Here is a 12,037-nt window from a genome sequence, read left to right as displayed (position 1 = left end):
TTTTCATACCCTTGAAGCAGTGGTTGTGAAAGATACTGGATGTCCACCCAGGACAGCAAAATCCTTCTCCATAAAAGTCTACTGCACAAATCATAGAATTACATTTCCCAGTGGCTGCTCCTGGTCTTGCCTGGTTTTGGTTAACATACAAGTAGATTAACCATATTCCAATTAACCCATATCTGAAGCTGCCAGGATAAACTCAAAGGGGCTTGCAATGAGTACCTCTGACAGAAAGATACCAACCCATTTGACCAGTTGGCACTGGCCATTGCACAACCATTACTTGCTATGTGCTTTATTTGCATTGCTTTCAAACAAATTATAACAATGCACAACATTTTCAGTGGATTTTAGGGAGGAAAGAATATTTGTTATAGTCTAACGTAATCCAGGACTAAAACTCATTGGAAAAATGAGAAGTCATACAAGAAAAGGCAAGAAAGTAAAAAATAAAAAAATTATCAGTTTCAAACCTACAGGTTACCACCATAAGACTAATACACAATCAATCCTAATGGCACCTTTTTCTTTATTTTCCTTCACCTTATGGCACAAATTATTGCATATGAAAAACACATCAAGTATGACACAATTCTGAATTGGTTCCCCTTTAATTCACTCTGCAATTGCATATACTTTAATGCGATCACTATCAACTTTCTGTACAACAGCACATAAAAGCATGTATTCAGACTTTGTTTCTTGGATTATTTGTCATATCTATGGCTTCCTACTCAACTTCAAAATAATTTTTTATCCAATGGGACTAATTAGTTGAAATAAGAGTGTCTACTGTTATTTTGTATAGATGGAGATGAACATGTGGACAAAAGGAATAGATGAAAATAACACTACGCATACACTTTGCAGGAGTGAAGTTCTTTCAGAGATTATGTGTAGGAAGATTAATTACAGAAACTTTATTTCGTAAGAAATATACTGCAGAAAAAAAGATCCAAAGAAGTCAAATATTCTGACAGAATAATTAAGGATTAAACTGTGACACAGATCAATACTTGCCAGCAATCACAAAGTCCAAAATAGCTACCTTTTTTTTTTTTTTTCTATCTATGCCTCTTGCAAAGGAAAATGATACAAAGAAAGTAATTTTCCCCAAGCATACCCTAAAGGCAGACATTTCCATCAGATGTTAGCACACTCCTTACAGTTTTTTGGTTTTGTTTTTTAATTCTTTAAGAAAGTAGATGTCTTCATGGTATTTCTTGCTTAGGTACGTAAAAAAAGATGTTGTCAGAAAACATTTTAAAGAAAAAAAAATGAAAATTTGTATTTTTCATACGTGAAATTTTTGCTTCAAGGAAAATTTGCTTCAAATGTAAGCATAACCATTTCAATGGTTCATTTTCTGGGCCATTTTATCTATTGCCCCTATCCCCAAATCCCTGAATTCTTCAAGGAGATATTAAATGTTTTATTTTAATCCACATGGGCAACTATTTGTTGTCTCAGTTCTGCTGAAGTGGTAGGTGTTGCTAAATGGTACAATTACTCTGAATTAAGGAGATCTGACTGCTATCACATGTCTGAACTCCAGAGATTTCTTTCACAGGCTGAGGACTAACAAATCACATACATCCATCTTTATGTGAAATGACAATGATGACAAGCAGGCAGGTATAAACAAATTGGAATTAAAGCTTGTATTGACCTTACTGAGTTTTGCCTAGTTCAAAAGGTGTATTTAACCTGGAGAAAAAGTTGCATTGTCTTCACCTGTCCACGTCAAACAGGGAAAGTATAATGGATTAGTACCCACACAAATGAGCCAGGCTAAACATTGTATACTTACATACAACAGTGCCTTCCAGTGGCTCCCAAAACCAAAAAAACATACTGACTTGCACTACATGAACACACATGCATGCAAAACTATAGTTGTACACATCAGTCACACTACCTTTAACTGTGGCCAGCTGAAGAGTAGAATATATAAATGCTGGGGAGCACACAACAACACTAGAGCACCAAGTACAAAAATGAAGAACAGTATATCTGATTTTAAATTAGTCTGCAAATTCTCTTGGGTAGACCAGGTTTAGCTATGCAAACAATGACAATTTCTTTTATATATTGTCCTTAATAATGTACATCGGTGGGGTTTTTCCCTTTTAAGTAATACGGGATTGACAAAACTTCAGAAAAATACATGGTTAACCATTTAAGATTGCAAACTAATCTTCAGCACCAATCTTGAATATAATTTATCAGTGAGAAACTCCTGGAAATACAGAATGGATATGTCCATTACTGCACAGTAAACTATATTTAGCAATCAGAATCTCTCCCTACTGTTAGATTAAAAGTTTATGAAATTTATAATATAAGAACAAGCTGAAGAAGCAAACTCATTTAGAAAAACCTCTCAACTCAGTATTAACAAAAGATTTTGTCTTGTAATTAGCTTTATAATTATGGCAGCAGCTCAACAAACATGTCCTCCAAATCTTTAAAAAAAATACTTTCACAAAACAGATTAAGCCAAATTCCTAAAATTCTACTGGTAATTTATATTCTCACCAGGTCCTGTAAATGCAGTTATTTCATTACAAACACATACAATACATGGTTCCATAATTATATACAAGAAAAAAGCCCAATCTGTTAATTTAAACTTCAGGCCATTGCACTTAAGCCTCTGAGTTACAATTCAATACACACTGATGATTAAACACTTTCTGCTTACATCCTTCTCCTATCCATGCAAAGAACAGCATTAAACAGCAATATCCAGTGTGCAAAATATGACCTTTCATACTGGAACCTCTATTAGATTTAGAGATCACAGTTTTTCATCACAACACTGCTGACAAAATTAACTTATGTTTTAAGTTAACCACAGTGTATCACAGAGCACCTGAAAAAAGTATTTTTTTACATTTTGTGGTACTGAAGAAGATATCTGAGTTGGGGCAACTTCTAAATTTAGAAAAATATAATTGTCTACAAATTAAGTCAAAGAAAACCTATTATTAATTTTATTACGCAAAATGTTTTCACTAGATGTTGGTTCCATCAAAACCCAAAAATCAATGACACTTAGATTCCATTCTTTATGGAGAATGCATTTATTCAGACAAATTTATTCTCCTCTCTATCCCTCTGCAAGGCATTAATTATGCGGTTAACTTTAAATACTGAAAAAAGCAGATGCATCTACAGTTTAAATGTGTTTGAATGAGTTCTAATTATGTGAATGAAGCTGTGGATTTCACCAGATTACTTAGTATTTTGAGAAATTATTTTTTATCTATCATCTACTTCAGTCTTTCTCAGAATTTCCTGTTATTTCTTTTTTTGCATTCATCTCCACATTCAACTTATTTTCTTCGATGCAGCTTATAGTAAAGGAGAACATAAAGAACAGTTAAATCTGTGACATAAAAAAATTGAACCAAAATGGTTTTGGTTTGTAATGTCTTTGCTTTTATGTAGGAAGCCATTGAAATATCTGTCAAAATCTTATAAACACTACTTCAATCTAACTTGGATGGAACAACATGCCAGAAAAAGCCTCCTGAAAATTAACAAACTTTCTACTGCAGAAATATAATTTAGCTACTTGGTTACCTCAGTAGTGACCAGGAGCCATAGCAGCACTTTACTCAATTATGAGTCTTGCTTTCCTCACTATAAACGCTAGATATATAGATATATACATATAACAAAGCCCTTAAATAAAGCATTCCATTTCAGCACTGGAAAGACCACACCTGGAGTACTGTGTCCAGCTCTGGAGTCCTCAGGACAGGAAAAAGATGAACTAGTTGGAGCGGGTCCGGAAGAGGGCCACAAAAACGATCCAGGGACTGGAGCACCTCTGCTATGAGGGACAGGCCAGAGGGGGTTGGAGTCGTTCAGCCTGGAGAAAAGGAGGGAGACCTCAGGGAGGCCTTTCAGGACTTAAAGGGGGATTATGAGAAGGATGGAGACACATGTTTTAGCAAGGCCCGTAGTGACAGGACAAGGGGAAGGGTTGTAAATTAAAAGAGGGTAGATTTAAACTAGATAAAAGGAAGAATTTTTTTTTTATGATGAGGGTGGTGAAACACTGGAACAGGTTGTCCAGAGAGGTGGTAGATGCCCCATCCCTGGAAACATTCAAGGTCAGGCTGGACAGGGCTCTGAGCAACCTGATCTCATTGAAGATGGCCCTGCTCACTGCAGAGGCAGTTGGACTAGATGACCCTTAAAGGTCCCTTTCAACCCAAACTATTATATGATTCCTTTTTAAACTTCATCAGGTTTTCTTGAGTTTTCCTTTACAGAGCAGACTGACTTTTCTACACAAATGTTATTTGCCATTAGTACTCAGTGTTTAAAGAAATGTAGTATGTTAACTCTGAAGTCTTTTAGCTTTGCAGTATTAAAACCTGGTCATTGCAAAAGACTATGAGCATGAAAAGTAAGAGGTTTTCACATTAATTCAATAAATTAACTATCCATCCTACAGTAACTATTTACTCCTCTATACAGAAGAACAACCTCAAGTATGTAACAGTTATCTATGTTGTCAAAAGAAGAAGCAATCCACTGAGTTTAACACAAGGCAAGACGGATTGGATTTTCTATGTTGGCTTTCAAGGTCTCCAGAAACTTCGAAGCCAGTTCATCATCCACCACCCGACCATCACTTGAAAGAGTCACTGTCATGAGTTGATGCTGCTTAAGTTTCTCATTCCCTTCTTCATCTTCCACAATCTTGAGCTCTGGTCTTGCTCGGCCCACAGCTAGGATGCAGGCCTGTGGAGGGTTTATGACTGCAGTAAAATCATTGATGCCAAACATGCCCAGATTGGAGATACTAAATGAAAGAGAAAATTACTAGTAATGTCAGAAATCATATATCCCCTAGAAGAAATAATCTATACTTGATGACTAACATGATGTCATTCTCTCCCAAGGCCAAACCCATTAACTTTAAAATATATCTGAACTGGATTGCAGTTAGACACACTTAAAGACTCAAGGTTTGGGATTTTTGCAATTATAACTAATGCACATTTTTAAAAGTCCCATTTCTGTACAGCAGTATATCCTTGCATTGCATGCACTAAAGGCAGAAAGTAGAAAAGGAAAGCAATACCTTCCAACAAACTTTGGCTGTCCCTGCACCAAGCCAAATGTCTTTTAGACTGAATTTCACAACATTTAAGTTAAAATGGCTGCTGATAACCATGTCATACAATTTGGGCATCTACATATCACTCAGCCACAGGACAGCCTCATCGTGCCTTTCTCCCTTGAATGTTTTTGTCTGTCACCAGCCAGGAAGTGGTATATTAGGAAAGGCTTGGACTCTTGATGATACTGTGTCATACAATACAGTACATTCGAAGGTTTAGAAAGTTGGGGAGTGTAAAAACTCAGTTGAGAAATTAGTTGTGCAACTGCGTCACTACATTTATGCTAGTGTTCTACACGTGCCATTTATTTCCCATCACTGAGCTCACTAGGCTCTTTTTTCAGAGCACATTTCATAGAAAAAAATATTTACTAAATATATCCTACTATTTAAAAATTATCTACTCAGTTTTTAATGTTTCAGTTAAAAAGTATGAGTCAACACAACTTTGCTGTACCTTTTTTTGTCCCTATAGAGACATTTTAGATACCTCTGCCAAACAATTTATTTTAAAGTAGTTCTTTTTAAAAATATTAACAACGGATTTTCCTAACTACAGAACTCAATTCAAAAAACAAAACAAAGCAAACCCAACAAAAAACCAACAAATGAACATTCTTCTGTAACTGCGAAAAATTAGGTGCAAAAAATGAAAGTCAGGTCAGTCTCAGTATGAAAAATAAGAATTTCACACCAGGATGAGATGAAATAAACCTGCACCAAGATAATTGTTTTCCCCTGATACAGAACACAGAGCCTAGGTTTGGCCCTCAGAATTATCACACAGTGTTTCATCCTAAATGGAGCAAGATTTTAAAAGGCAATGCATTAACACACAGTGGAATAGCTGAGGATAAAACAGTTCTGAACCCACAATGCACGTATTAAGTGCTGCTAGAGAGTTTTACCTAAAAGATCCTCCCTGGTACTCTTCTGGTAATAGTTTTCCATCTCTTGCTTTCTTTGCTAGAGCCTAAGGAAAATGAAAGATAAAAAAAAGAGAGGGGAAAGCAATTAATGTGTTGTAATGGATTAACCCTTTTTACTTCAGTAAGGCATTATAAGTACCATACAGCCATTAAAGAGGCATCTGCTTTTGGATTTAGGGAAGCACCTCAACAACATTTTTGTTGTAGCTGCAATGATTTGCCAAAGAGACTAGAACACAAAGCTTCATTTTCCCAACGATACTGGCTGTTCAGTAAAAGCTGTTCTCACCTTACAAACCTTGCTCCGGTTTTCACAATGGAACCACTAAAACCACTAGGGAGAATAGATGATAAAAATACCTAGCAAAATACTGATGAGACAAATTCATAGTATTCTTCTTAACGTATTTGTTTAAAGAAACCGCCATGTATCACTTCAGAACTTTCTAGCAGATTGAGAGAACTTATTTCTTCCAGCTAAGCATTCAATTACCTTAAAGACTACCTTTCCTGTGACCTCCATCTCATTTGTGAGAGTTTTCTACTTCTAAACATAATAGAAGAAACTGTCCAGGAATGTTTTGTTCAAAACAGAGCCCAAGAAGTTCATACTATGTTCTGAGATAAGATCACAGAGAAAAAGAACCTTATCCCAACCTAGGATGTTTCTAGCACAGAGGTCTCCTTAGAAAGAAGCAGTGGGAATCACGATGGATAATTCTTAGTGTAGTTCTCACATAAGGAAGAAAGGACTGTGTGGCCCTCAAGAGGAATGGCACTCATTGGTGGGTCAAGAGCCAGTTAATTCAGCTACCAACCGGTTCCTAACACCCTGTGAGTACCCAGCAGAAAAGGTGGTGACTGGAAATGTGCCACATGACTTCTCCACTAGTAGCAACCTTTTCAAAATCAAGAGCTCTTCAACTGACAGCCGAGACTGAAGTGGGAATATACGTAGGACAGATGAACTATCCTATTCACACAGAATAGCGGTTTTGGCTTGTATCATATTTATCTCACAGGTGGAAAAACACATGGAAGTTGTCATGTTGTGACAATTGCAGCATTTGTGGACATTTTCAGACAGAAAGAACTGTTTCTAAAAGCACAGTCAGGGAAACTGACTCAGATCTACCTCTGGGAAGACAGTTTGTTTACATTTTCCTTCTGGTAAAATTAATAAAACTAATGATAGTTTCCAATATTTAGTTATGTTAGGGAAATTCCAGTGGAAGCGAATAAAAACCAAAAAAGTCTACTTTATCACAATGTCAAAAAGGTGTTGTATCACATTTGTGAAACTTTCTTGGAGAAGATTATTCCATGAATCCCATGTTTTCTAGGAATTTTCCATTCTCTTTTTAGGAATTCTACCACTTTCCTAGGATTTTTTCCATGTTCTTGCTAGGAATTGACCTTGTTAATCTTTTTTATTTCCTCCTCTTTTTTTAATTTCTAGACTGTTTTCCAGCAATTGCCTGTTCTGCTTTCCAGGGATTTTTTTTCACATGCATTCTATAGATATCCTGTCAAAGCACTCAATTCAATCTACCAAGAGGTAACTCCTATGAAACCTCACCCCTGCCTTTAAGGGCCAGAGTCAAAAAACGGAAACTATGATAGAATTATTTCTTTTTGTTTGCATGAGGGTGGAGGTAAAGTCATCAACTTCCGCACAGATAATGAGTTGGTTAGTAGTTACAGTCATGACATGGACTAATCCCCTTTCATGTTGTAATATAACTCTGTTGGTCATGGTAAACAACTGTCTTCCCCTGTATACATTTCTAAACATCTTTCAGGCAAGGGTTCTGAAAGGCCACAGTAGTTTAACAATGGCAGTAACTTCAGCTTAAAAATAAACACTAAGATGTTTAAGAGAATCTCATAGTAATGAATCACCCACTAAATAATTCAAGCTGACATCAAGTTTTGTAAAACTTTGACACCCTCATTATGAATTTAAAAGTTAAAAGGATACAATGAATTTTATTTTAAGCTTTTATTCATCTCTGAATAATTAGTGAACCAGAAGACAATAGCCAAGGAAACAGCGTTCACACACTAGGGTCAATATAAGCATTATGCATATGTGCAATTGCGTTACTTGAATAATGAAAATATGGTGCTAGGATGCATGTAACCTGGAAAGAAGTAAAACTAACATACAGCAGAAGGGGACATATAAGCAATCTACACAAAAAAGTGCTTGCCAAACTACAGGGAGATCGGTAGAGAAGCAGCTGCAGTTTCAATTTGTGCTTCCTACATATGCATGTCAGGTACATATTTATTTCAATAATTCAGTGAAGTTGAAAAGCAAAATTATATTGGTGTGGACACCTGCAATCTATGTGACCCAATGACTTTTATACTGTGTGACCTATGTTACAACCATTCCATTTGAAATAAACGTGGGATGTTTACTTTATCATGGCCCTATTAAACATAATGCAAGTATACATTCCCATCATGGGAACTGCAGGACTCGGTAATTTATGGTAAGACAGGTTTGTAATACTGCATCACAGTATCACAGGTATTGGGGATAATAATGAAAACACAACTTACACTTCCCTTCTCATAACGCTGTTGTTCTTGTCAATCTACCATTAATCACAGAATAATGTAAAAATCTCAGCTGACCTTCCTCCTTGACTGGCTATTACATTAGCAAAAGGATTTGTTTTCACAACACATCCAACACGAAGTAAGCTATATGAACTGGAAAAATCTTTAAAATATCCAATTACAAATGTTTTGTGGCATGACACTTAACATCTTCTGCTACAACTTTGTTGGTTCCCCTCTACCAATGCAGACTACTTATACAAAAATTTACAAAGTGCAGCTTGTGTCTAGTTTTGGGATGTCTTATGCCCTAGCAGCCAGTTCCATTCCTCAGATACTACAGGCCTTTGATTAGCACTCAAATGAAAAAAAAAAAAAAAAAAAAGCCTTGTATTGGGGCATTTCATTATTCATTGTATTTTCACCTGCCACAAAATACTACTTCTGTGGCTGGCAACAACTGCCACAGATTCAAGTCACTCCAACTGGCACCTAGTCTTTGCAAAACACTGTTCATCAGTCAGAGAAGTTTAATATTACCTTTCAGTGACATTCTCAACTGAACTGCATACTAAAATATGCAGGCAGAAATAACATAACTGCACACAGACTAACACAAGCAGCTATAAGTGAATCTCTGGGAAAGGGGGCGAAAAACCTCCCAAACAAAATCTCAAACCCAAAGACTGGAAATACTAAAGACATTAACATTATTTAGCTTTCTTATGAGGATTAAAGAAACACAATTGTATTAAATTTCAGATTTGTGTAAAGGTTTACTTTTCAAACAGTCTAACCAGCATTAAACTAAATAACATGATGGTTTAAGTACTGTTAATTAAAAGCTAACAGAGTTGCAAAAATTATAATAATTTTTAAGTCTAAAGAATGCTGAAACTGCTTTAGATCCATTTTGAAACTGCCTTTGTTATTACTGATGTCCATCCAGGTCATGCCACATTTTCTGCTACAACAAACTATATAGCTACTATATGATATTCTTCAGCCCACCACACATTTAAAACCTACCTTTGCAGAGGCAGCAATTTCCTTTATTCCCTTGGCGGCAACATCTTTTATGATTGGTGTAATGAGACCTCGGTCTGTTGCCACAGCAATAGAAATGTCAATGGACTGCAGCTGCCTGCAGGATTCTCCATCCCAGGTTACGTTCACATCTGGCATTTGCTAGAAGAGAGACAGAGGGAGAGAAGGGGGGGGGGGGGGGTGGCGTGCAGGGCGCAGCGGAGAAGAAGAAAGAGTGGGGGGGCGAGAGAGGGGGTGGAGGACAGAGAGGCGACAGAGAGAGCGCGCTGTTAAAAGAACAATGGTGCAATCAATTACCCCCCCCAAAAAGGAAAAACCTTTAAGACACAGCTACATACAGGCATTCACCAAATTAATTAGTGCATCGCAAACTGCTGTCTCTAAATGAAGGCAAAAGAAGAGATTACATATATCTTCAGGACAGCCAGAAGCAAACCAAAAAAACCAAAAGTCACTGTGAGGGTCTGAGAACAGACGTACACAATTAGCTTGCATTTATTTTATTTAAACTCTACTTTGTCAAAAAGCATGAACCAGGAACTGAAAATGGCAGGGCAGCCAGAAGCTTTTTTTGGTGCTGCTGAAAAAAAAAATTAACAAAAGCCTACAAAATCCTTCAGGAGTCACTGATGCCACCTCACAGATACCCAGCATGCAAAACTACAAAGCAGTGTTGTTTCCCCCCTCAACTGAATCTCAGGATATTGACTTTAAAAGCATGGAAATGGACATCCTACTATACCCCACTCATGTCTCAAGCATGACTTTCAACAAAGGAAGCTACTAATAGAATATGCTGCAGCTACACTCACTGTTACTCAGATTAGGTTCTCCTAAACCACATCTGATAAATCTTTTTGTGTGTGTGGACTCAATTAAAATTGAGATAATGTTTACTGATAATTTCCATAAGGTTTTTGAGTTTACCCTATAAAGCTGAAAAAGCTTAGAAGAAAAGAATACCCCAACATACAGGTGAAGTCTAGGTAACATAGACACTATGAACTACTACTTGCAATAAATCCAAGACTAGTTTTTAGCAACCTTAATGAAATTAGAAACTTGACTTCATAGTGGAGAAGATATTCCAGAAAAAAGTATGGGAGGGACACATTATCTCTATCTAAACTAACTCCACTCCTACAAAAAGCAGTGTAACAGTATTCACTCATATTAAAAAAAAAAAAGGAAAAAAAATGGATGGCAGTAATCCTCTTTGCCAATTAAATAAACATCAGGAAAGTCCCACTGCATACACAGTTGTAAGAAGCTTTCAAGTGGGTATTGTGCAAGTATGACTATATAAGGTATCCAAACAAGATGGTAGGGCCAAGGAGTTTTTCCTATCAAATTCAATATGATTAGAATAGTCTTAATTTTGATGTAGACCAAACAGTATTATTTCTCCCATCACTTCAGCAATGAAAGACGATTTATTTTTAAAGAACGGTTGCTATAGCAGCTGTTGTTACTAAACCCAGCTACTTGGGGATATCAGCCTGGAAGCTCTCATTCCTTCCTCCCCTGTCCTTGTTCCAGAAAGCCAAAATTGTTCCAAGAGGCTAACATCTGGTGAACCCACCAGCACGTTCACAAACCTCTGGCTATCAAACAGCGAGACCAAGCTGAAAAGCAGAATCCATAACTGGACTTGTTTTTAAAAAAACTTGGTTTTTTAAAGTCAGTTATTCACTTACCTTCAGAGTAACTGCAGTTGCCTTGATAATAAAATCATTTACAGATACTTTAATGTCATCTGCAGACAGGAAAAAAAAAAAAAAAAAAAAAAGGATAACTATCATTGCTTGTATGATTTGTTCATCAGTATTTGTGTGGTAAGATTACAGTGATTCAGCAGATTTGCTTCTTTGAAAATTGTCAAATTTTGTCTTTTGTCAGAAAGTAACTCATCTTCAAACTATAATCATAAAAGAAAGAAAACTCTTCTCCCCCTTGGGACAAAATAAGTATCATCAAGGAAAAGTCTGCTGAGCAGAGACATTCTTGCTAGCTGTTACTAGAAGGCCAAAAAAACGGCAAATTTGAGTATAACTATTCATCCCTGTAAGTAACAGCCTATATGTACTTCACACTTTATGTATTTACTGTCTATGTATAAATCTATTGCAAGATTTAAATTTAGAGACAATACCGGAGACTACTATTCTTTATGTAGTGTAATGCATTAACTGGAATAATTGCAGAGATCAGCTTTTATTCATCTATAAATCAGAAGTATGTTATTCTCCAGTGACCTTTGGGGCCTTATAATTTAAGAATTAGCAAGTTAAAAGGCATCTGTCAATCCTTAAAATGGGCTAACAATATATTCAAAAGCCAGCTG

At 36.4% G+C, this 12,037-nt stretch overlaps 1 protein-coding gene across 4 annotated transcripts in view; it reads right to left on the bottom strand.

Annotated features, from left to right (window-relative positions):
* Positions 1 to 282: 282 nt before the first annotated feature.
* Positions 283 to 12,037, bottom strand: part of PDHX (pyruvate dehydrogenase complex component X) — a 50,661-nt gene continuing 38,906 nt past the window's right edge. For all 4 annotated transcript variants that reach the window (XM_080394981.1, XM_080394984.1, XM_080394983.1 and 1 more), the window contains 4 exons: positions 11,391 to 11,449; positions 9,676 to 9,834; positions 6,055 to 6,119; positions 283 to 4,825 (listed from right to left, as the gene is read on the bottom strand). In XM_080394981.1, the coding sequence (XP_080251107.1) occupies positions 4,561 to 4,825; positions 6,055 to 6,119; positions 9,676 to 9,834; positions 11,391 to 11,449 (548 nt within the window). In that variant the 3' untranslated portion in view covers positions 283 to 4,560. The remainder of the gene's footprint in view (positions 4,826 to 6,054; positions 6,120 to 9,675; positions 9,835 to 11,390; positions 11,450 to 12,037) is intronic.

Source organism: Falco punctatus, assembly GCF_963210335.1.
Source record: "Falco punctatus genome assembly, chromosome: 7".
NCBI lineage: Eukaryota > Metazoa > Chordata > Aves > Falconiformes > Falconidae > Falco > Falco punctatus.
This window is presented reverse-complemented; position numbering and strand designations above follow the sequence as displayed.